Source organism: Rattus norvegicus, chromosome 6, assembly GCF_021556685.1.
Source record: "Rattus norvegicus strain SHRSP/BbbUtx chromosome 6, alternate assembly SHRSP_T2T, whole genome shotgun sequence".
NCBI lineage: Eukaryota > Metazoa > Chordata > Mammalia > Rodentia > Muridae > Rattus > Rattus norvegicus.
The window spans coordinates 80,582,139-80,609,117 of NC_141539.1; the positions used below are offsets into that span (position 1 = coordinate 80,582,139).

The 26,979-nt window shown below is 41.4% G+C and overlaps 1 protein-coding gene and 1 pseudogene across 1 annotated transcript in view; one reads left to right on the forward strand and one right to left on the reverse strand.

Moving 5' to 3' along the window:
- The window catches only part of Slc25a21 (solute carrier family 25 member 21), a 505,498-nt gene that overhangs the window by 34,869 nt on the left and 443,650 nt on the right, over positions 1-26,979 (reverse strand). The window contains 3 exon segments of the mRNA NM_133614.3: positions 11,665-11,772; positions 16,839-16,898; positions 23,366-23,432. Coding sequence (NP_598298.1) covers positions 11,665-11,772; positions 16,839-16,898; positions 23,366-23,432 — 235 coding nt within the window.
- Positions 21,252-22,857, forward strand: Alg11-ps2 (ALG11, alpha-1,2-mannosyltransferase, pseudogene 2; annotated as a pseudogene).

Below are 26,979 nucleotides of genomic sequence, written 5' to 3' on the forward strand. Positions count from 1 at the left end.
CTCTTTTCTTTAGGAGTTTTTATTGGCATTATGTCTGCCACAAAGGAGCCACACCCTCACAAAAGAACCACCAGTGCCTCCATCCCAACTGTCCATTGCCAGTAACGCCTCTGTGTGCAGTAGGACTTCATGACCCCTTTTCTGTCCATACAAGCAAAATCTAAAAACACAACCAAAAGTTCACATACAGAGATGGAGAACAAACCCATAATTACCAGAGCAGGAGAGGAGTATAGGAAGTAAGCAGATATAGGTCAAAGAATAGCAGGCATGCAGGATGAGTAAGCCCAGAGGTCTGAAGTTCAACGTTAGGACCATTGTCGAGAAAGTTGTACTTTGGGGTGGGGAGGCAGCTTGCTAAATAAGTAGATTTCAGTTACTTTTGATACATAAAAAATAACTATGTAAGATGATGATTTGCTTCAGGAATCATTTTACTTAAAGCTTATTTTCACTTATGTGTGTGTATCCACTACCCCTGTGTGTGTATGTGCACATCTGTGTAGGTGCCCATAGAGACCAGAAAAGTACACTGGGGAACCTTGGAGCTGGAGTCGTAATTGTAAACTGCCAAACGTGGCTGTTAGAAAACTGAGCATGACTCCTCTGGAAGAGCCATCTCTCCTGACGTGTAACCATTTTATTATCTATTAGTATCCCTAGACATTATCATAAAAATTTCAAATATACACAATGAAATTTATTTAAATAATAAAATTCAGAAGTTCAAAGACTACACGTAGGAGAGAAAACAATCTTTTGCCTAAATCCTGCTTCCAGGTACCACTGAGGCACTATCCCTTACTCCTTGAGAGCCCAGTACTATCTACAAGTCACGAAGATCATTTATGACAGACTGGGCTATTTTTCCTGGAGTTGTTCCATCTAACTACTGACCAGAGTTGGCTCTGATCAGCTTGTGTGATCACAGACAGAAGTTTTAGGCATTGTTCCCTGGGTAAATAGCTATCAGGATGTGGCCAGTAGTACAGGCACATGTTGTAGTCAGATTCCTCCACCTCTAAGGTCAAGAAAGAGATCTGAGCACACAGTTGTGATCCTTCATCTGCAAGATGACTGGTGGGGTATCTTTTTTTTTTTTATTAACTTGAGTATTTCTTATTTACATTTCGAGTGTTATTCCCTTTCCCGGTTTCCGGGCAAACATCCCCCTAATCCCTCCCCCTCCCCTTCTTTATGGGTGTTCCCCTCCCCATTACCCCCCATTACCGCCCTCCCCCCAACAATCATGTTCACTGGGGGTTCAGTCTTAGCAGGACCCAGGGCTTCCCCTTCCACTGGTGCTCTTACTAGGATATTCATTGCTACCTATGAGGTTGGAGCCCAGGGTCAGTCCATGTATAGTCTTTAGGTAGTGGCTTAGTCCTGGAAGCTCTGGTTGGTTGGCATTGTTGTTCATATGGGGTCTCGAGCTCCTTCAAGCTCTTCCAGTTCTTTCTCTGATTCCTTCAACGGGGGTCCTATTCTCAGTTCAGTGGTTTGCTGCTGGCATTTGCCTCTGTATTTGCTGTATTCTGGCTGTGTCTCTCAGGAGCGATCTACATCCGGCTCCTGTCGGCCTGCACTTCTTTGCTTCCTCCATCTTGTCTAATTGGGTGGCTGTATATGTATGGGCCACATGTGGGGCAGACTCTGAATGGGTGTTCCTTCAGTCTCTGTTTTAATCTTTGCCTCTCTATTCCCTGGAGTGGTGGGGTATCTTAATGCTGAGTGGGTAACAATGTTGCTTTGTGTGGCATCAGGTGGTTGGAAAGCAAATGGGGTGAGGTTTTTTTCTCCAGTGGACTGAGGCTCTGTAAGTTAACCTTGGGAGAAATACTGCTTTGTGGAAGGGAATCCCAGTTGCCACATTCAAGTAGGCAAATGTTTTGGCTCTTCAGGAGAGAGGCAGTCTTCTATACTTTCCATTACTCAAAGCAGGTCTCGAAGCATTTCCATAAATTTGAAAGGAGGAAAAAGGGAAAGAAAAACCTTCCTTCCACATAGGAGTAGGATGTAAGTGAAAGGAAGAATTTGTGTTTCAAAGGACACATTTATCTTAGCTTGGATATCTCATTAATTAACCTTGATAGTTTATTTTAATCGGGCATGATTAATGAAGAAAAAAGATACCTCCAGCCATTGTCTTGAGTTTTCTTTAGTCTCTCTCTTTTTCTTATACTTACTTATTTATATTTTGTATAAGTTATGTGAGTATTTTGACTTTGTGTATGTATATATGCGGACTACATGCATGTTTGGTGCTCAGAGACCAGAAGAGGATGTTGGATCCCATGGAACTGGAGGGAAGGATGGTTGGGAGCTACCATGAGGATGATGGGAAATGAACTCAGGTTCTCTGCAAGAGTAGTCAGTGCTCCTAGCCACCAAGTCATCTCTTCAGGCCTGAAATTGATCTCTGTAGAGGGGGGACAATCGGATGTCAACAACTGCTCCCAGATGCTGAGCCACAAAGCTATATCAACACCAAGCTGATGTTCCATAGTCACTTCTAGGGAATCTTGGGGGCCACTGCCCACCCCTGTATTGTTGGCAGAATGTGAAGGAAGATGACAGGCTGTGGCCACAGAGACTACTGCTAGAAGGAAGCTAGCAACAGGGAGGGACCTTTGCTTCATTGGAGCTTCAGAGTCCCTCTCTGGATTTTCCCTTGTGCATCTTGATTATCCGGGCTTCTTTATTCCAACAGAAGCAACGTGGCTGGCTCAGAAGTGGCGCTCATGCTACTGGTCAGTTCCTATTTCCAAAGTAGGGACAAACCTTACCTTATAGAGCTACTGGGAGGGTCTGAAATACCAGATTAGTGCAGGGAAATGCAGACGAGTTTACAGGCTGACTAACAGTATGATGAGAGAAAATGGGTGTGCTCAGCTAGCACTTTTCCTGCTCTAGCTCTCTTATTTGATTTAGGAAAGCAATATATATTGCTTTAGTAATTTAAACTGTACATAACACATTCCCAATATTAGGCAAAAGGAAAAATCACGTAGGTCATCTTGTGGTTTCTGGCATATAGATGTTCTATAAATGGGAGCTGTTACTGCTTTGAAATCTTGGTTTTTGAAAATAAAAATCTAGAGTTCCTGACATAGCCAAGTGGAAGACTAAAGTGTATTTCCTGTGGATGGTAATAGAAAGGCAACTTGGCGGCTCCTTTATCTTCATTGAAAGATAACTATAGGAATGAATTCTCTGTTCTCCCAGTAAGCATGAGACTGAAAAGGACAGTTTAGGTGCCAAATAGTGGCTAGGCAGTGCCTCCTACAGTGATGCGAGAAAAATCTTCACCTGCTACATCATCATGGATGTCAGCAATTCCATCACTGGACTCGAATGTTTCCTAAGCATAGCCACATATTGGCTCTAAATGTCATAAACTTCTTGTTTTCTTTCGTAAAGGAACTGCTCATGAAGCACATCTATTTATGTTTTAATAAAGAATTCGTTGATTATCTACAGAGAAAGTAATCACTAAGCTATCTGTCGAATATATATATATATATATATATATATATATATATATATATATATATATATTCCAATTTGGTCTCTGGTGAATTGTTGAGATTCTAGAATAAAGTGTGCGGAACTATATTCAGCAGTATTATCTAAAACCACAAGCAAATCCTGAAGTAATTAAAATGCTCTGTCTTTAAAGATTCACCATCAGTTATCCATTTGCTATCTGTTCATCAAGCCTTAAGATTACAATTACAGAGCAAGTAGGTAGGAGACCGTTTCTTTCTGGGATTAGACGTCTTTAAAGGCTAAATAGAAGCAAGCCAGGCCTTTTCAATTGTCTACAGGTTTGGTTTAATATTTGGGGTTAGAATGATTATGCTCATGTGCAATGCAGACAGAAAAGACAAAGGGAAAGAAAAACCTGTGTCCCAGCCACACATCAGGGGCAAATCCTATAGACCTCGGGGAAGGAAAATAACCCTTTAGCCAAATAATAACTTTGAAGTAGATTTCAAAGCGGAGAGAAAAACTGGAAAGCAATTCATACAGGATTTTGCTCCTGGGGGAAAAGTCACATTTTCCAGGCTAGCAGAGAGCATGCCAAATATCACTGAGCTTAGCACAAGTGGTAGGGGACACTGCCTCTTACAACCAAACAGACAAAAAGCTAATGCATCCAGGTAGAGGACAGAGAGGTATGGCGTGGGCAAGCTACAAAGTCATACTTCTGCCGACACCGGGTGAGCAAACCACCTCCAACACAGAAAGCCGTGCTCAAACTTAGTCCTAAACCAAAGAGATTACAAATGAGAAAACTCTTCACTCAGGTTTAGTCTGAAGGACAGGGGGAAATTTGGGCCTATCTCAGTTTTATCTGAACATGTTTTTACACCCACTGAACCAAACCGAAGCATGATAAAGCTGCGCTTACTTTGCTCCCCACAGAAGGTCAAGCGTATTTAAATTCGAGACCAGTTTGCTTTACTTGCTGCAAATATTAAGCTGCTGGCCAAGGTTCTGGCGTTGGAATTGACGGAAGTGTGGCAGGGATTATGGCCTTTAAACGATATGGCGGTAATTAAGAAACCAAAGGAAGACAAGCACACCTATCGGAATGTTTTAGACATAAGTTCTAAGGTTGTGAGGGCTGTGTTAGGAACCAATGTAACCACAATTTCCTTTACATTTCTGGAATAGTTTATGGTTAAACCGGGTAGGAAGGCATATTTAGTGGGTAACATATTTCTGACTGGCTAAAGAATCTGCTAGACCACAGAGAGCCCAATAGGGTCGGTTGGGAATCAGCACAGTGCCTGCTGTGCCTGAGAGGGTCTGATGGGAAGGCACCAGCGTCCCCCCCCCCCCCCCCCGCACTGTGACTCCTCTCACTCAACTACCAGGATCATCGAGAAGGGAGGGTTTGCTGTCATTCTGCCAGCTCTTGGACCTCAGCTAGGTGGCCTTTGCCATGGTTCCCAGGCTTCAGAGGGCTTCCTGCCCTTCCTTAGTGATGCCTCCCACCATGGCCAGACGGCCATTCACCTAACACCTCATACCTCCTAGACTACGCTTTGTGCAGCAGGGATGGAGGGTTAGGGGGGGTGGTGTGTGTGTGTGTGTGTGTGTGTGTGTGTGTGTGTGTGTGTGTGTGTGTGTGTATAGTCCTTATACCATATCTTTAGCACTCTACATGTGCTTAGGAGAACTTAAGTGCTGGAGTGAGCATGACATAGGCTGCTGTTTTCTTAGGCTCCGTTCCACGGCAGCCGACTCCCTCACAGCTGTGAGAGCTTCTTGGAAATTGTCTTATTTAAAAGATCGCATTGATTCACCACCTCAGGCTGAGGAAATAAGAAAATTCAAAATAACCGGTGTTGGATTCCGTGGCAGTTCATATCCCAGACCTGAGAGCAGCAAAGAACCTAGACAGGATGCCTGAGAAATTCACACTGTTGGCTGGACAAGAGCTATCTGGATACGGAATAAGTCTCTGTGGGGCAACCCATTCTGCTTTGCTTAAAGGTATGGAGCCAGCTGGTCATTCTGCATGTAGCCCACGCATGCATGCACTGTTCTTCCACAACTGTAGCTGGGATTGACTGAAAGTGAAGTCAGCCTTCTGGGAACCCACTGTCTGAAGTGAACAGTGATGCAGAAGCCATGGTCACATCACACAGCTGTTGAAGAGGAAGATCTTGATGGTGGCCAAATTCTTCTTAAAGTGGCCTCAAATGTTTTCTAGTTTCACCTCTATTTTCTGCTGCAATTCACAGCCAACAGATCGCAAGTTACTACTCACATGATAGTGACCAGCACTGGAACTTAAATCCTGTAAACAGCTTGAAAGCAGACTGGTCTTGCTAGAGTAGAGGTTGGGTTCACCAACTCTCTTCTTTTTCTCATCCCCTGGTTCCCAGGCTCTGGTCACCATTCTACCACTCTATATTTCTGTGTTTCTAATTTTTTCAGAGTTCACAGACAGTTAAGGTCATTTGACATTTGTCTTTTTGTGTCTGACTTATTTCACTTAGCATAATGTCCTCCAGGTTCATTAGTGTTACCATGAAGGATAGAATTTCTTCCTTCTTGTGTTTGGCTAGTATTCCATTTTGCATATCTGTGTGTGTGTGTGTGTGTGCTGTATTTATTTCACCATTCTTTGGTCAGTGGACATAATACCCTGATTATTATGGAAAAAATGTTGCAATTGATATGGGAGTGAGGATATTTCTTGGACATATTGATTTCATATCTCTCCCTCTCTCCCTCTCCTTCTCCGTGTCTGACAGGGCTTCACTATACTGTCCTGGCTGGCCTAGAACTTGCTATGTAGACCAAGGTGGTCTCAAACTCACAGAAATTTACCATTTGCCTCTCGATTGCTGGGGTTAAAGGCATGCACTGCCACACCAAATTTCATTTTCTTTGGATATAGTCTTTGGAATTGTTGAATAAAGTGATAGCTTTGCTTTTAATTTTTAGAAGGAGTTTCCATGCTACAGTTAGAGAGTAGGAATACTAGTGTTCTGTGTAATAGTAGAATGGCTATGGTAAATGATGTATCCAGCATTTTGAAATTGTTAGAATTCTGAATATTCTCATAATAATAAATAATAAATAATAAATAATAAACATGATTCATGAATAGGTCATGATCCAAGATATATATATATATATGTATAATATATGTGTGTTTATAAAAACACTATAGTGTTGCAATAAATCTGCACAGTTAAATGTCATTTATAAGCAAAGTAAAAGTAAAATGAAGTAACAAGAAGAATTCAGTCTGAATTGATGGTAGTTTTATGAGAGAATGACTTAAAGTGGACAGGGAAAAGACTGGCCCTCATTAAGTAAGCTGATTTTTATTCTGTTGCCTAGAGGCAGCTGCTCAATATTAATGGATATAATATTTCAAGATAAATTTGTCTCTTCTTGAACTAGAGGGTTTATATGGTCAGTTCATGTCCACAAATAGTTATCATTGGTTCGTGCCTACTATTTGCCCAGCTCATATGACGATCTCTCTGTATAGAATCACATTTCAATCTTACTAAAAGTATGCTATAATATCTACCACATTTATTAAGCCATCACTATATGCACACTGCATTAGCAGCTTCATATATCAGACACGTTCAACAATATTTAACAATATACATTTGTGTAATTGTACCTTACCTTATCAACATGGACATTTTAATATTCTTCTGTACCAGAAGAGTAGGAAATATGAGGGCACCAGGAAGTTAGACTGAGAAGTCTCTCCAGGGTGTGCTTCTAACCTCTACACAGAAATGCCTGGCAAGAAGCATGGCATCATGTAGGCAGACATGGTGTTAGAGATAGAGCCTAGAGTTCTACATCTTGATCCACAGGCATCAGGGAGACTGGATTCTACACTGGATAGAGCTGGAGTATAGGAGACCTCAAAGCCCACCCCCACAGTGACATACTTCCTCCAACCAGACCACACCTACTCCAGCAAGGCCACACCTACTCCAGCAAGGCCATACCTACTCCAGCAAGGCCACACCTCCTTATGAGCCAAGCATTCAAACACATAAATCTATAGGGGTCATACCTATTAAAACCTAGGTTATAGAAAATTAGATTTCATCATCATTATTATTTTATTTTTAATTTTATTCTCCTTTCATATATTACATCCTGACTGCAGTTTACCCTCCAAACCCTCTCTCCAAGTTTCACTCTGCCTCCATTTCCCCACATAAAGGAGCAGGTCTCTCAGGGACATCAAACATACAGCATAACAAGCTACAATAAGACGAGGCATATACCGTCACATCAAGGCTGGACAAGGCAACCCTGTAGGAGGAACAGGGTCCCACAAGCAGACAAAGGGTCAGAGACAGCCTCTGCACCTACTGTTAGAAAGTCCCCAAGCTACTGAGCCATAACGAATATGCAGAGGACCTATGTCAGACCAGTATCGACTCCCTTATTTCTGCTAGCCCCCATAAGTCCTGGTCAGTTGATTCTGTGTGCTATGTTCTTGTGGTGTTCCTGACCCATCTGGTTCCTCTGATGATCCTTCCTTGCCTCCTCAGCAGGATCCCCTGAGCTATGCCTAATGTTTGGCTCTGGAACTCTGAGTCTGTGCCACACAGTTGCTGTGTGGAGTCTCTCTGGTCTCTCTCATGATGATGATGCTAGGCTCCAGTCCCAGAACATTCTGAAGGTAGGACAAACTGAAGGTTTAAGGTTTTGTTGGTGGGTTGGTGTCCCAATATCTCGACTTGAGGCCTTGCCTGGTTTAGTCAATTATCCCCAGAGGATTGGGGAATCCGGCTTTGTGTCCCTCATTACTAGAAGTCTGTGCTGGGTTATAGAGTTTTTTTATGGGTATGCCCAGGAGTGGTGTATGGGGTCACATGGTAGCTCTATTTTTAATTTTTTGAGGGTCTGCCATACTGATTTCTATAGTTGTTTTACTAGTTTATACTGTCACCAACAGTGGATAAATGTTCCTCAAAATAAACTACAGAAGTATAGTGACAAAAATGCATGCTGTCAACATAAAATCACATAGGTAGAACGATAGAATAGATGAACAAGAGATAAACCCATATAGCATGGCCAAAGAGTCAAGAAAAAATGACAGCACGTCAATAAATGGTGTTGGACTTTGCCAGCACCAATCATGCATATGGTGCATGGACTCATGCAGGCAGAGCGTGTACACAGAATAAAACAAAATGAAAGAGTTTATTTTATTTTATTTTAAGAGGTTATTTTAAAACTTTAAAATCTGTAACTTCTATAGGAAAATCCAGGGAATACCCTTGAGTATATTCAATAACTGTGCATAAAACTCTCTTGCATAAAACTATAGAAATCCAAGAATCAATGAATGAGAATACATGAAACTAAAGGTTTCTGCACAGCAAATGACACTATCAGCAGCGATCAGACAGCCTAAAGAACCGGAGAAAAGTCTTTTCTAGCTATACTTGATGCAGGGTAATATCTAGAATATATGAAAACACAAAAATTACTTATTTCCGAGTCAGTAACCAGGATGGTGAAATGAAAAGTGTAATTTAAAAAAAGCCACAACTTGTCAATAGATATTTTAAAAATACAGTGGCATAAATATTATATGGAGTAACTAAGCACTTTCTCATTGGACTTAAGGCCTGTGCCACAGGAGGAAACCCATGCCTGCCACTGTAAATCTCCCATGGGTCCATGGTTGGGGATCTCACAGCCCAATGGGTGAATCCATTATCACTTGTAGAACACAGCTCTCAGACTCCATCAGAGAAGTTTCTTTGTGTAGACTGTGGTTAATGGAACTCATGGCGGGTAGAATCTCAGTGCATACTTCGCAGTGGAATGCTCAGCCACGAAATGGGCGTCCACATTCCACTCACTCTCAAGCTTCAGGGAATATCATGGAAGACAGGGCAGAAGGACTGTAAGAGCCAGAGGTTTGGGAGGATAGTCACAAAGCTGTCTTCTGGACACTGACAGGGCTAGCACCCCCTTGAGCTCACAAGAGTTGTGATTGCCTGCAAGATAACCTGAACAAGATCAAACCAGTTAGCATTCTAGCGCAGGGTAGGAGGAGGTTTATGAGCCCCCACCTCTAAATGAGGACCCATGGGCAGTTGATAGCTTATTACAGGCTTGGTTACCACTCATTGCTAAGTAGCTTTTCAGTTTGTGTTATACTGCCTAGAAAGTACCACATTGAAATTAAATCCTAGTGCAGTCACAGGATCCTGAGTTACTGTAAGTTAAATGCTGATCTATATCATCTATATGATGATCATCTTGCTAAATTCTGGTTTGTTGACATTTATGAAATATTTTACAATGCAGGAAATAAATGCTATCTTAAGTAAATTTGAGGCAGGGTTCAGTTCAATGAATTCTGCAAAATAAAGGACCGAGCAAGCTCCCTCTATCCCTCAGTTAAAAAATGATTCAAATACACAAGCAGTTTGCAGGGATTGCACAGAAGGACTAGGAATGTGCTCATATGCAGAAAGTTTGTGTCGAGTGGGCGTGGTGCTCACATGCTCTAGCAAAGGATTGGCATATGCAGCGTGAGTTCTTACCTGGGGTCATGGCAGACTCTCCTTGGGAGGCAGAGAGACAGAGAGAGCATTAGGAATAAACACAGTGCTGCGGACACTCCTTGCTTTTATTCTAGTGAGAGTTCCTTGGTACTATTCCCTATTTTTGTTTCTGTATTACATGTGGCCTGGACAAGGGCCTCCAGCTGGAAACCTGTTTGTCCCTTGGCTCCTTTTGCTCTAGGACAAGCTTCCTCGTGGGCAAAATGAAGCATAGAGTAGTGATCTCCAAAATTTTCTTCTTGCTTGTCATTTTCCTACTCTAATAAACAAGTTTTTCTTGGGCAGATTGAATGGGAACTGTTTTAGGTGCTGCCTGTTGATGTGGGCATTTGAAAAGCACCCCTCTCCTTTCCTGTTACTAAGTTTCACCTTTATTTTCTCTTAAGCTAGAAATCCTGGAAAACAGAACATAAACAAAAGATCTAGGCCTATACAGGGAGTTTTTCAGCCTTTGCTGATGTTCAGAAAACCATCGAAAACTTAAAAAACAAAACAAAACAAAAGCCCAAACTCAAAAAACAAAACACAACTTTTGGATTAGGTCGAGTTCTTCTGAGTAGATACCATCTGGTACAACAGCCCTACCCTTCCCCAGTCTCCCTTACTCCTGGTCTTGGCAGAAACAGGTGAGTAGGCCCCTTTCTTCCAACCCCCTGCCCAAGAAGCTGTCAGGGAACCCTGAGGCATTATCAACAGGCAGGAAGTGGGCTGGAGATGAGGGATCTCCACCCATTACCAGCTGCTTAAGTAGTAGGCAGGGGTATTTTTTCTTTCTGTAGAAAAATCCAGGTCAGCAGATACCCCAGACCAATTTATACCACATGCTACCCACTTAAGGACTTAAAATGCTAGGAAGGGACCTGGAATGCTAATCCCCCTGTTTCCCCCACGCTTTGTGCTTAGAATCCAGAAGAATACAGCGTGAACAGTCAGATTTGGCAGTGTAAAGGGAATTATTAGGCAACTAGAAGGAAGGGAAGCTGTCTACACGGAACGTTGTGTATCAGTGATTGGATGTCAGGACCCAGCATTGTGCAATGGTGACGTCTATGCAGGCTTCATCACTTGCTCATTCAGGTTTAACCCAAAGACAACTTTGACAGATTATCAGAAACTTTTGGAGAGGGTGATGGGTTGGGTGGGGAAAGGAGTGAGGTAATTTAAAAAAAATGACTTCATCCTTCTCAAAGCAAAATAACACTATCACCTCCGTGAGTTTGCTACAGCTTCTTCTCATGTAGTGTGAAGAGAAATGTGGGGGACAGCTCTAGCACGTCACTATAACTATCATTAGCACTCTAAGATAAAGACTGTGTGCTTGCTTATCTATCACATCCTAATGCATTTCTGATGCTTTGTGGAAGATATTTGACCTTCTCTTATTCTCCTTTTTAAAGAATGTTTTTCTGTGGTTTGTAAGTGCATAAGGTCCTGGTTCATAATTTTAAGTATGTACACACACACACACACACACACACACACACACACACACACACACTCACACACACACACACACACACACACTTTTTTTTAATATTCCCTTAATAGTAGGAAAACATTAAATGGTTACCTCTGTGAACATGTTCCGATTGACTTGTAGACCAACTTTTACCACCTCAAAAGGGTTAACCACGATGGCTTCTGTTAGTCCAGATCCTAATCCAGCAATGGGAAATGTCTAGAAAAATAAGTCAACCAATGCTTTAAAACAACTGGTCGCGCCCGTTGGATTAAGCATTTTATTTATTATGCAATGTAGCAGAAGTTAGGATGAGGATGAAGAAACCCCCCAAGTGAACCATATACCATTACTAAACAGCTCGAATTCTTGATTAGATGCTGACAATTCATGGAGAAGAAATTACAGAAGCCACAAACCACATCCTAATGTTTTCAAAATAAAATGTCAAAGCCCCATCAACAATGATGTTTCCCTTTAACAAAAGTGGAGGCTGTTTGACTGGTTAAAGGTGGATCCTAAAACATCTTTATGCATACAATGAAAGGCTTTAAATTGTAAAGGGAGAGTTTCATTTTTAAATATTCACTTAGATGCATTTATTGAACCTCAAATAAAATGTTTATGGGGTGGGGGTCAGGTATGGGAAAAGACAGGAGAAAAGTTCAGAAGGGCAGGAAAGTGAATAGAAATATGTAGCAGTCGGGGGTAGGAACCAGGCTGGGGGCAGGGAATCAAAAGGTTTCCAGGACCCAATGGGGATGACATTATCCAAAATATCCAACAGAGGAGCGATAAAACCTGTAGAGACCACCTCCAGTTGATAAGCTGGCCCCCAATTGAGGGACAGGGCCACCAACCCATCTCAAAATATTTATCCCAGAATTGTTTCTGTCTAAAGGAAATGCAAGGACAAAAAAATGGAGCAGAGACTGAAGGAAAGGCCATTCAGAGACTGCCTGCCCCACCTTGGAATCCATCCCATCTGCAGACACCAAACCTTGACATTTCTGCTGATGCCAGGAAGGGCTTGCAGACAGGAGCCTGGTATAGCTGTCCAATGAGAGGCTCTGCCAGCACTGACTAATACAGATGCAGATGCTCACAACCGACTATGGACTGAGTCTGGAACTGTATGGAAGAGCTCAGGGAAGGACTGAAGGAGATGAAGGGGACTGCAACCCCATAGGGAGAACAACAGCATCACTTAACTGGACTCCTCAGAGCTCCCAGGGAGTAAAACACCAACCAGGGAGTACACATGGATGGGCCCATGACTCCAGCTACTTATGTAGCAGAGGATGGCCTTATTTGGCATCAGTTGGAGGGGAGGCCCTTGGTCCTGTGGAGGCTCAATGTCCCAGCATAGGGGGATGCTAGGCCAGAATGGGTGGGTGGGTGGGAGAACATCCTCTTAGAGGCTAAGGGGGAGTTTGCAGAGGGGAGATTGGGAAGGGGACAACATTTGAAATGTAAATAAATGTAACAACCAATAAAATAATCAAAACACTAAAAAACTGTTTATAAGAAGCCACCTTCCAGGTACATAACTGGAACCATGCAGATGAATAGTCATGTTCTCAGAGCTATTGATCAAGATTATAAAAAAACAAAGTTATTTTCATTCAGTCTCGTCTCTATTTTTTGTTTTAATTCTCACTCCAGAAGATCAGAGTCAGGGCCTTTTACACAGTAGGCCAAACTCTATGCTGAGTAGAAAAACTCTACACCCAGCTGTTTTTTGTTTTTAAAGGAGCGATCACTCTATTTTTGCACCTAAAAGTTGAGTAATAAATACTGTGATTAAAAATGGCTGGGTTGTTCTGGGGGGCTCCACTAAAATCCAGAACATTTCAAAGGATGATTGTATGTCAGATTCTTTTTGTTGATGGGTTGAATTTCAGCAAAAGAAGCCTAATCCCAGCACTCAAGGCAGAGGAGGGCAGATATATGAGTATGATGTTAGCCTGGTTCTGTGTAGCAAGTTCTAGGATAGCCAGGATTATATAAAGGTACACTGTCTTAAAACAAAACAAAACAAAACAAGAATTTTAGCAATAGAAAATAAAAATTTCATATAATTTTGTTATACACAGACCTAAAAGTTTTCCAGAAAATGTACATTAGAAATGAGTACAATAATTAATACACACACATTTACACAGACACAGACAACACACGCGCACACACACACATACACAAAGAGGAAGAAAAAGAAAGAGAAGGAGGGAGGGAGAGAGGGAGAGAGAGAGAGAGAGAGAGAGAGAGAGAGAGAGAGATAGCCCTTCACACTCTAAAATTCCTTGCTACTAAACTAATTCCAGGAAGCTCAGTTTTGTGTCCAAATAGGGGAGGAATAAAAACCCATGGGAAATGGAGATCTTCTATCTGCTTGATTCATTCCAGGCTGTCCTTGAACTCTCCTAGTGAGCCTCCTGCCACAGACTTCCAAAAGCTGGCATTACAAACGTGCCATGCCTGCCACTTATTCTTATCAGTGTCTCCAAGAATTTCAAAATAAGCGACAAGAAGGAAGATAGGGGTAACAAATGTTCTGTGTCTTTAAAGTGGAGGCGGGGTCGGTTGAGGGCCAGGGAGATGGGGCAGCTGAAATCCAGTCTACACCTGCATGTGTGAGCCACAGGGAGACAGTGGTCTGGAGAAGAGTTTCACACAGGTGACATTTGTGCTGCTGGGGCTGCAGGCCAACCACAGAACTCGGGATACTCCCATGCCCTCAACTGTAAAATAGGGATAGCAACTCTGGTTTCTCTACAGGGGTCAGAGTTACGCATGGACGTTCTTTTAAATTGCTTTCAAGCATGACTGCTCTGGTTTCCCACGGAAAGGAGGAAGAATGGAGTTGCACACAGATTCTAGGAGAGAAGGAATAATACGATGTTTTACATATATCCCACTGCATTACGATCTTAAGCATAATTTGTATAGGGTAAATGAACAAATATTTTTTTTCATTTATCTCAGACTTTCACCATGGAGTCCAAAAAGCAGGGGTGGAGGGAGAACCAAACCAGTTTCAAACTGTTCCGACTGGGAAAGTTAAAATCCAGATGCCAGGTTTTTATTACTCACTAGAGCAATCTTCTAAGCAATTCACTGTTTTGTCCCTCGGTAAAGCTCAGCTGCATTTGCTGTCAGAACTAGCGTTCAGCAGTCCCTTGTCAAAAGAATCGATCAGATATCAGCAGATCATGTTACTTAGATTGTAGCAGAGACGTCTTTGCTGTCGGGTTTCCAGTCTCCCTGGCTTTCATGTGAGCACCAGGGCATATTTAATGGCTAAATGCCTCACTGCATCAAACAGGAATCCAGAGTAAATGAGTTCAGGAAAAGAAGAGGGCCAGATACGGTTTACACGAGTTCATTTATAGTAGCTGGAACGGCCAAATACTTTTCCGTTTCAAACCTTGAGTCAGAAGACCTGCAGGGCCTCACGTGTCATCTGAGCACAGCTCGGAAACAGCCAGGTGGGCCTTCAGAGACCACGTTTTATCTACGCCCCCTGGGATGTCTCTAACCTCCTTTTTTCTCAAGAGGTTTCCAGAATTAAGAATTATTTTAGGAAAGATACTGCGAAATACATATACACACACACACTTACCTACATACACTCAAGCATGTACATACACACATGCATATTTGTTTTTGAGACAGGGTTTCACCATCTATCTCTAGTTGTTCTAGAACCCACTATGTAGACCAGGTTTGTCTTGTGCTTACAGAGATCCATTTTCCTGCTTCTTCCTCCTGAATACTGGGATTCAATGCCACCACTCCAAGCTTGTAACAAAATCCTATCCATTTGAGGTTGCTGGCATAACGGCTTCTTATAGGAGAGCATGCCTCCCAGCTGCTCCATTTATTCCGGAGGCTGGATTGGAAGCTTTTGTCTAGAAAGCGATTTTTTTTTTTCCCTAGAAAGTGGGCGTGTAAGATTTTTGAGGATAAGGAATATGACAGTCTGTTTGTTAGAGTAAATATTCTGAAAGGAACTTCATGAGAAAAGGATATATGGTCCCTGATACCCAATATTGCTGTTATTGTCATTGTTGTTTGTGATGGTGAAAAAATAAAACACAGTCCACACTTTAGATTTTGATTTTTTCCCAGGCCAGCAGTGCCACAAGGGCTCAGGATGCTGGGTAGACAAATGCTACAGTTCTCCGCGGGCTGTCCTTCCAGGAAAGTAAGCAGCAACTCTTTAGGATGCATTCCATCGCTTAGCTGTGACGCTTGGATGTACCCCTTCCTTTTGCCTCACAGTGGTTTTATCAGCTGCAACTCCACCGTACACGGAGACAACCATAATTAAAGAGCTGGAGGCAAGCACGGTGCCTTTCCAGTGGAATTTTGAGGTTTTAACAACCAAATAGGGCTTTTCCCAGAGGCTGCGCGGTTCGGTGCCGTGTAGAGGGACGATGCACTGATCACCTTTTGCAGATTCAGAGTGGGAGGAGCTTCATGCAGTTGCTCGCTCTCAGGCTCTCAGTGCACACACATTTGCTCTACGCAATTTAACACGCTTTATGAAGGGGAGCAAAGTCATCAAGAAGGGAGCTATGGGGGCTGGGGATTTAGCTCAGTGGTAGAGCGCTTACCTAGGAAGCGCAAAGCCCTGGGTTCGGTCCCCAGCTCAAAAAAACAAACAAACAAACAAACAAACAAACAAAAAAAAAAAAAAAAAAAGAAGGGAGCTATGGCACAGGGCAATGGCCAGTCACCAAGCGAGCCTTGGGAAATACCTGAGCTGTGTCATGGTAGGATCCCTATTCTCCCCGGCTGAGTTGTTTACAGTCGTTCCAATAAAAGGCCCTTCAGTCTGCCTCTGACCACAGAGTGATTTTATCCCAAGTGACTTGAAGTCCTATATTTACTACAGCTTTTGCGACAGCTGGGAAACTGACCTGTTAGGAAATAATCTCAGGCATTTTGACTTTTGCATAAATAGATACATGCAGTGTGTAAGTAAACAAATGCATGTTTTGGTTTCCAAAGGTGAATGTAGTCTTTATTTTATTTTCTTGACTGTATATCATAGAGGCCTTTCCAGACATATCATTATTATCATAAATTCATCACTGAGAGCCATAAAATAGCCAGATTGTGAGTTATTATGAAGATGGCTTTCAGCAAGTAGCTGACCATTGAATAACTCAAATTCATATTTTAGTAGCTGGGATTTGGGAATCAAGAGGGTTTTTGTTTCTGGATTTTGCTTTATGAAATAACATACACACTTAAGTATAATAAATATTCTCACTTACCAGCCCTGGTGATAGTGACATATATCCCAGAAATTTCTTGTACAGCTCAAAGGTGGAAAACTGTGAAACAAAATCAAACCTAGAGATTTATAACAATTTCCTGCAACAAGCTCTCTAATTGGCTGAAAACCCCTCAGTAAATCATTATATTAATCAGTATTTAAAAATGATGAACCGTCTAACACAGCTTTTAATCCTGTCTGGGGCAGTTGCCATTAGATCCCATTTTAACATTCACATTTTTCAAATGTAGTTATAATAACTTACAGAAAATCTGATGGAATCCCTTATAGCAGTAAATGAACCATACAACCTCCATTTACCATGACCATTTTCGGTCTCCCCAGACATCAATAGACTTCTTTCTTATGGCAGTGATTCAAAATCAAGGCCTGAAACCCTTGGTCTTGTATGCATTCTCAATGAACAACTTTCCAAGAAAATGCCCTATTTTCTAACACATTTGTAGAAGACATCCAGATATTGCTTCACCTGTCCAACCATAAACTTAGCTATTAGAGTTGTTGTGAAATGTTCGAATTTGAGTAGGATTCCCTGACACAAAACTTTTGAAAAAATTTAGTTTCTCTGTCTTGCCTGTACTTATATTAACAGAGGAACCTTTGATGCTTAGCTTATGAAAGTCTACAGTGGTCCATAGACATGATAAGACCTTGTATGTGCTGCTGTAGTGAATCGAGATGCCAATTTTATCAGACAAGAGGGTAGGGTAGTGGTTCTCAGTCTTCCTAATGCTGAGACCCTTTATTACAGTTCCTCCAACCATAAAATTATTTTCATTGCTTTTTCATAACTGTAATTTTGCTATTGTTATGAATCTTAACATGAATATCTGTGTTTTCTGATGGTTTTAGGTGACCACTGTGAGAGGGTTATTTAACTCTAAGGGGGTGGCAACCCCTAGGTTGAGAACCACTGGGATAGAGTTTGGGCTGTGGCTGCACCTCACTGAATGTGCTTTCCTAGCATAGTAATGTCCTGTGTTCAAGCTCTAGTTGTTTTTAAAAAGAAGAGGCTAGCACGTACTCATGAGCATTATCGCACTAGTCACTGTGTTGGCTCCCTGTGCAATGAATAATCATTTGGGAAGCATTCCTCCATGCTGGTGTTGGGTCGAATGTTTTGGGAGATGATAGGTCTCATGGAAATCTCATTTCCTTAGCAATTTAGAGTGTGAGATGCATTTGTTCAGTGTTTGTCCTTTTCTCCCTATTTGGCTTTCTGCTAATTCAAAGATGTAAGACAAAACTGGAATGACGAGAAGTCTAGGGACATGGACTCAGCCCACAGCTCTATCAACACTCATGAAGATTTCCAAGTGGATGCCTGGGACTTCTAGTCTTTTATTTTTCTGTCTCTGTTTTTCTTTTTGTTTTCAAATCATGCTCATTAAGCAGCCCATTGGAAAACCTAACGTCCTGGACATTCTGTGCTCAGACACAGATGGGTTGTACGAGAGTCATTCAAATCTTGTTTCTAACAAATGGGGGCCGAGAGGTGCTCACCACAGGACACATCCCTACTCTTAGGGCAAATCCGTCTGAGCACTCTTCTCATTGCCTTTTGAAAGCAGAAGCTTTCCAGATTGGCTGTCAGGCACAGGGACCGCTGCTAGCCCTGCACACTATCTGATCTCTAATTCTCTGGGTTAGTCCTTTCTTGGGTGGTAGGAACTCTCTCAGAGGCTTGTAAGGTTGAATACTTGAGAGGGTTTCTCTGAAGACCTCTGTCTCCCTACCCCCCTCATCAACTCCAATAACCTTACTATTCTTACGGTCTGACTGACCCAAGGAGTCTACTGGGTTCTGCCTTTATTTTCCCTTCTTCCCTAGGGCCTTGAAAACCTGCTCAAGGCAGTACACTGGGACTTTCATAGGGCCCATCTTGCTTATTTCCCCTCTCCCAGATTTACTGCCCTTCACTGTGAGTCAGTGTCTTTCATGTACTTTGCTCATTGTTACAGTTCATGGTGTTGCTCATGTGGGACAGTAATTCTGGTCCTGTTACTGATCCCAACCAGAAGTGAAGTCTTGGCATTCAGGACGCTTTGGATAGTAAACGTGGGGTTTGGAGAAATGGAAGAGATCATCCCTACATATAAACTCTTTTCCCTATAAATGTCTTCCTGTTTCACTTACTTATTTATACACCAACTATGTTCTGCACACAGTAGGTGTAGAAACACAATAGTGAGCAACAGGCCTTCACAGTTTATAACCTCCCATGAGATTGGTTATGATAGGGAAATTTGAGCACAGAAAACAATTGCATTTCTGGCCTTGGGATACCGAATAGAAGACCCTAGAAGCCATACTGTCTCCCACCTCCCAGTGCCTCTGCTCAAATCTTCACTTCTGTTCACTGATTACAGTTTGATTCTGTCTTAATTTTTGAAATTTAATTCTTATTACTTTAATGACGAACTTCATTTCAAACAATAAAATATAGACAAGCATAATGTTGTTGGTTTCTGATCATAGTAACAATTATTTATTTATTTATTTTTTTGGTTCTTTTTTTCGGAGCTGGGGACCAAACCCAGGGCCTTGCGCTTCCTAGGCAAGCGCTCTACCACTGAGCTAAATCCCCAATCCCTCATAGTAACAATTATAACTAAAGAGTTCATCCCAACAAAGACATAAGTGCATGGTATATGCATGTAGATGCCCCTCCCCCAATTTTTGAATATTTTATTCTGAGATAAACTTCGATGGCACACAATGAAATAGTTTATGAGGTATGAAGTGGTTACAATAAGGTGGTTGCTTTCTTCACAAATCCTGAGATAAATATCCATAAAATGAATGTTTTCATAAATTGTGTTGAAAAACTGGTGTTATCCATCTGGCAAAGATACACTTAACAGCAACTTCTACTTAAAAAGCCAACGTTCTTACCATATGTCTCAATAATTTTAAGGTAAAAATCTACTTGCTACAAGATGTCTGGGACACATCCACCAGATCCAGTTGCCCAACAGTTCATCTGTTAACCATTGTTCTGGAACGGAGCACAGCTCTATTATTTTTTTCAGAGACTAACTCAGTTTTATAAAGCTCAAGGTTTTGTTTTTTCCTTCTTCTTCTCTTTTTGTAAAAGATTTTTCAACATTGATAAAACTTAATCCTCTTAAAGTGTAAATTGTCTCCAATATATAGCGTTAAGAGAAACGGCTGCAGGAAGAAGTTTAATTACAATTCACTTTATTTATACATGGAAAACACTGAACAAATGAATATATTATTCCAGGGAGACAAAGTGACTTTCCTTTTGAACAGGAACTCTGCTCTGTTTGTTTACTTGGGCAATCTTTTATCAAGTGAAGCCGTTTCATAATTCAATTCAGTCCTTTTGTGTACTTTGGTGAACTTTTTCCAGATCCTTGACTGCGATTCAGATCCTCGTAATGAAATTTGTGTTGAAGCAATAATATGAGGAAGGCATAAAAAACCAGGGCCACAAAGACGACGCGATTACAGGAGAGTGTACTCGGAAGCTTTCTTCTCTGAACTTGAGACCTGGATTTAAATTCTATTACGCTACTATTTGACATAATGCAAAAGTTTGATGTTTGTGTATATATGTTGGTTACTTTGTCCTGTTTTCAAACCCAGTCAACCCCTTCATTTACTCAGTAACAGCATGTAAGCTGTTCCTTCTCCCTTTTCAGGAGCACTGGGGATAAAAATTGAGTATGTGAAAAAGCTTTATGTCATTAAAATAAATGGCATAAAGTTGGAAAGGAAGTCTTTGTGTCTATTCTTAGGCTATTTTTATAGAAAGACAAAGCCGCATTTGGTGATGTCAGTGATGGGGGTGGGGTGGGAGGGCCATGCCAGTTAGAGCTACTGCAATTAGGAGTTTTGCCTGGAAGAACACATGGGAAACAGCGTGCAGGTCTTTTCATCCTTCAAGGGCCTGGTACACATTCATAGTCATACATTGAACACCAGCAAGGAGTACAGGAATCTCCAGTTATACATTAGCGAAACGCAAGTAATAGGCAACAAAAGAGAATTTTAACAGAAGATATTGAAGGGGGGAATAAAGTTGACCTGTTGAAATATTATTTGAGAATCATACACAAATAAATAGTCTATTTCTTTTTCTTTAGTATTCACTGCTCCAAAGGGACATCTCTGAATTGCTTGAGAAGAGGTCCAGGCTTTTTTGTGGGTTTGTGATTTAATTACCAAAGTTTTAGACACTGGTGTGTGTGTGTGTGTGTGTGTGTGTGTGTGTGTGTGTGTGTGTGCGTGCGTGTGTGTTCCTCATTACACTTTTGCCTGGGAAAAATTTTACAAATAAATATGTATATTTGAGAGACTGACCAAGTTTAATTATAATGAGTATTAGTCTACAATTTCTGCATTAAAAATTTTAGTGTTGAAGATGGCGGCAGACACAGGGAGCTGGTGCATATACGCAGTGCTGAGATTTTTTTATTCACTCTTCTTTCCTGGACTAATTATATGTGGAGTTTTGTGTGTATATTTGGTCATTGGCCTTTGGGTTATCAGGAGACATCTACAGAGAAAGAAAAAGTCAGCCTCAACCAACAAAAATGGAAAAGATTAAATGGTGGTTGCATTTTCCTATCCATACTGCAACGCAGGCGGAGGAAGAGAGTTCTGTGGTGTGCTTTGAGAGCCCTGCAGAAAAAGTAGGTAACCTGATGCAGTTTATGCTATGTATACTGGTGACATTAATGTCAGTGGTCAACAGATACTAGAAGGCGCTTTCAGAAGGTTTAACATCAAGTCGGTTCACCCAGTGCAGTGTGTTTTCTTAAGGAAATGCTACCTTGTGGAAGATTCTCGCTATCCTCCCTTCCCATGGCCAAAGTCTTGGATCCAGTCTTCTTGGCTGGGAAGCTCTGATGCAGTGTGTTCCCGATGTTTACATCGATTCGATGGGATACGCCTTCACATTCCCTCTGTTTAAATATGTGGGAGGTTACCAAGTTGGGAGCTATGTTCACTATCCCACTATCAGCACGGACTTGCTGTCTGTGGTGAAGGATGAAAATCCTGGATTTAATAATGCTGTTTTCATTAGCAGAAACGCTCTCCTCAGCAAAGCAAAATTCATCTATTACTATTTATTTGCTTTTGTTTATGGCCTTGTAGGATCTTGCAGTGACATACTCATGGTTAATTCTTCACGGACACTAAACCATAGTCTCTCTCTGTGGAAGGTCGGGCTTGCACTAGCATTGTTTATCCACCTTGTGAGGTGCAGACATTTCTGGACATCCCTTTACATGAGAAAAAGGTGACCCCAGGGCATTTACTGGTTTCCATTGGCCAGTTCAGGCCAGAAAAGAATCATGCTTTGCAGATCAAAAGCCTTTGCTAAGTTGCTAAATGAGAAGGCAGCTGAGTCCCCCCATTCTCTAAAACTTGTCCTTATTGGAGGATGTCGCAACAAAGATGATGAGTTTAGAGTAAACCAATGGAGAAGACTGTCTGAGAATTTGGGAGTTCAAGAAGACGTGGGATTTAAAATAAACATTTCATTCGATGAATTGAAGAATGACTTGTCTGAAGCAACAATCGCTCTGCATACCATGTGGAACGAGCATTTAGGGATTCGAGTTGCGGAGTGTATGGCGGCTGGTATAATTATCCTCGCACACAATTCCGGAGGCCCAAAGCTTGACATTGTCATTCCTCATGAAGGACAAATAACTGGATTTCTGGCTGAGAGTGAAGAAGGCTATGCTGAAACCATGGTCCATATTCTCTCTCTGTCCCCAGAAAAGAGACTTCGAATCAGGAAAACTGCTAGAACGTCTCTGAGCAGGTTTTCCGACCAGGAGTTTGAAGTAGCATTCCTGTGTTCGGTGGGGAAGCTGCTTACTCAATGCCGGTTTGCACATTCTCCGTGTTTCATACAATGCGGAGGTGGAGATAGTGGGAGAGCCTGGGCTTGGTGTGTGCAAGTCCCCAGTCCCATCTCCAGCACCAAAAGTAAAAGGAAATACCTTCACGTGTAAATATTTTCTAACTTTATTCTTTATTGTAATAAAAGCAGCCTAAACAATATTCTCAGTAACATGTGTATAGAAAAGGCAGTAGTTAACAAAAATGGCAGAATTAATCTATATGGAAAAAGTAATCTCGCGTATTTTCTCTTCTTTTTTGCTTTTTTGAGACAGGGCTTCTCTGTATAGCCTTGGCTGTTCTAGAAACTCTATAGACTAGGCTGGCCTTGAACTCATAGAGATTGGCCCGCCTCTGTCTCCCAAATGCTGGGACTAAAGGTGTGCCCCTACACCCAGCTTCATGTAGCTTAATGTACAGATTTTACTTACTGTTTGGTCTCCAAGTCTGAACAGTACAGATCTCAAAGAAAACTACCAATCAAAAAAAATTTTAGTGTTTATGTTAAGTGATGTGAATTAAGGGAAGTGAATCAAGCCTCCCCTTGATTACTATGGGTGCCTTGATATTGAAGCTGTCATTGAACTCTGTTTACATGGAGACAAAGCATACAGTACTTACCTTGACGGCTCTTTTTGGTGTTTCAGCTAAAATCGGTGGGATAATTCCCTTGTAAAAGCCAAACAACCTATTGGAGAAATAAAATATTTTTATATAAGCAAGGAAATTGATATCAGGCAACTCTACTTTTTATTTATGAACAAAGAAAATGAATATCAAATCCAGAATGCTAATTATGAAGTTTGTAATTCTAGGGTGACAGTAAGAATCCTGTGTCTACACCCTTATGACACTAAGAGGGTGGCTAAGTGATTTTGAGTCTGGATTGCCTTGAGTGACCTGAGAAATGTGGCCACAAGTTCTACCTATAGACACACAGAACTTTTCTCACTCTAAGGTGTTTTTATTTCCTCTGTGTTGTAGGTCACTTCAAGCTGTCTGAGGTTGTGTATTCCCTCAATTTTGGTAACCAAATAAGATTAGAGTTAAACCCAAACATCGTGGATTGAACCATGTGAGGTCAGCAAGGCAGTGTAATTTTCGTTTTACTAGTCAGTTCTGAGCGTGTGAGGTTAGATCTCCCATTCCATCTTCAGTTTGTGTATTTTTAAACCCCCTTATTTGGGGTAGGGGAGCTAGTTTGAGGAGGACAACGGTTCTGAAGACTAGCAGAGGAAAAGCACTGAGGGTACTGTGGCAATACATTCAGACAAAAATAAATTATTCATGAGTGTCAAATGCTTCTGATTGACTAAAAATCACTATTTTTCTTATATTTTTGGAGTTAAAATTTTAAACTGTACTGTTCAAGAAGCTTAACATGCCATATCTTCCTTCTCACCATGCAATTATAGAAAGAGAATATCCTGATCTACTTTCTGAAGTAACCCATCCTCTTGACGAGTCCCTACGCGGCTACAAGTAAAAGTGAGATGTACTGTGTCTATTTGACACGGGTCAGAAGTGCCTCTGAATGACTGCAAACCTCACTCCAACTTCCTCAAATTTAGTCTGCTTTTCTTTATGCTTCTAGAACAAAAAAATTAAGAGCCTCTTCCAGCTAATCTACCATGTCGTGTTACCCACCCCAACATCATAACCTCTTACTTTTATCAATTCATTGACTTAAATGACACCCTTAAGGAGGGAGCAAAGATTTCTGTTACAGTCTCTACATTGTTAGTTCCTCTAGGGTGGGTTGCTGTTTGGGATGTTACCTTAGAGTCCTTTTTGTGCATATAACAAAAGTTTGTTAAGTGTGACTCCTGATACAGGTTTGTTTTGCCCACAGACTTTGACTTAGTAGAGCATATGGGTGTCGGTATTGGAAATAAAAAAATTCAATTTGAAAAATTACAAAAATTTGTAAATTGCCACATTCCATCCCATCCCAATTTTAACTACTGATACCTAAATTTTCATGTCAACACTCCCTCCTCCCAGCAACACACTTGTAAAACTCAAATACCTTCCATTTAAACTTAATTACTCTTTAACCAAATTACTCTTCGATCTTGAGCATGAGAGCACAGGCATGGTCCTCCTACTAGGTACAAGTAATTTTTGTGACAAGAAATTCTATAGCTATAATGAAAGCAGTGACAAGTATTGTTCTTCTGTGTGGTCTTTCCATATCTAAAAAAAATATTGGTAGATATGAAGTGGAAAATAAGAGAAACACATGAGAAAACTTTTAAAAAGAAAGTATTCAGGGTAATGGTGGACTTGATGTCCTATATTACAGAAATAGAGAACAGTTTGAAAAGACGCTGAACTGAGGGCAATAGTCTTAGGGAGCAATGCAGCGAGCAGAGTGGCTCTCTTGACAGGAACTCTCTGTTTCCAGGTGGAAGAACTGGCACTGAGAGATAGAAGGAGCCAAGGAAGACAGATTTCAGCCAGCTGGAGGTTCTCGAAAGTAGCACTTGTAATAGGGACAACTGTTTTAAGATTGAATGGCTTTTCCTGAAAAGTGGTAGGTTCTACTTTGACAAATGGCCACTGGATTCCTCTTGTCATGGATACCAGAGGTAAGATTTGACAGTGGGTGGCTGTGATGACTCTCAAGGTTGGCCCTTTTCAATTATCAGATTCTGTGATCCCAAGAAAAGAACAAGGAGACACAAGAACCTTTGCCTTATTTTAGATGTTTGTCTCATGTACAGCACAGCTTCTCTGAAAGAGGACTGTCTCATAAGTAACACACAAGGACTTCATTTGGAAGAAAATATTAAAAAGAGGTGTAAGGAGGGAACAGAGAGGCAGCTGGGAGAAACATAAGGGTTTAATGTGTAAAGAGCCAGGAGGTCCAGGGACCTCTGCTTCATGTTGGCGATGTTCCATGGATGTGTTCGTCTCTCTCCACTAAGCTCCTTTTATGTACAGTAACTTTGTCCCACCATCCTGAACTTTATGCAATGCACAGTTTTAACTGGATGTTCTAATAGATCATAGGCAGTTTTAGCTGGTAAATGGGACTCTAGAATCATGTACTTTCCTGCATTTTTTGCATGGACTATCTATGCAACAGTAGCCACGTACCAGTGGTCATGCCAGCACTGCTTCTGTGGAGAACTACCCCGCCCAGTCTATTTAAATCCCTGGAACCAACTTATTAACACAGTATGAGACAGCTGGAAGTCAGGAATTGATTGGACACCTTGTTCAAATGTAACCAAAGCATTTTCTAATTCCTCAATACAATGAAAACTAGTTCTATTTGAGTTTTTCTTCAGGACTTAGTAGTGAACAGCCATCTTGCTTGGTGTGGTTAAAGCTCTAAAACATAAAACCAGCAAATAAACAGTAGTCATGGTTATGTTATTTGAAGGAAGCCAATCTGCTGTAGCAAAAAAGAAAAAGGAGAAAGGGAAGAAGGAGGAGGAAGAAGAGGAAGAGGAGGGGAGGAGAAGTTAGAGGGGGAAGGGAAGAGGAGGGAGGTGGAGGAAGAGGAAGAGGAGGTCAAGTAGCCTGGATTACCCTTGCATGGATACCAAAGGTGAGATTTGTCAATGGGTGGGCTTGCTAATTCTCAAGTTTTCCTATTCAGGAACACTGGAAGCAAGAAAGGGAAGAGAATGCTGGTGCTGTGTATATGAGTCTGCAATAAGGGTTTCTTTAAACTTAGTTATATACAGGCTGCTTTTAGATATTTACCTCTTATTTTAATTCCCTGAGATACCCTGTAGCATCTGCAGTAAAATTTTACTTAATTCAATTGAACTATGGTTGACTATTAACAGCACAGAGTTCTGGATCCAGAAAGTATATCTTAAAGTCCCAATAGCCAGCATGGCTTCTACAAACCTTCTATGCCATGTCTTCTAAGGAAATTAAAAAATATCTGTTAGGATTGTCCTTTGGAGCAATAGGAAGAGTGTGGGAAGGAGAATGTGAGGAAGTCCCAAGCTGATACTGTCTCTCTGGCTTGGTTTGATAGTTGGTTGAAGCTTCCTTTTGTAAAATATGATGCACAGATTTCAAAACTTCAAAAAGGAATGACTTCTTTCATGAAAGGTATTTTTTACCCTTGTCTTTGGCTACCCACACTGTCAATTTCATGAGCTTCTGGTTTGTATTAGTTTGGTTTGCTGTTTCAGAGCAAAAATTAGAAAATCAAATCAGGTCTTTTAGAAGATTAGTCAGGACAGTTAACTGGTGTGCTACCAACGCTC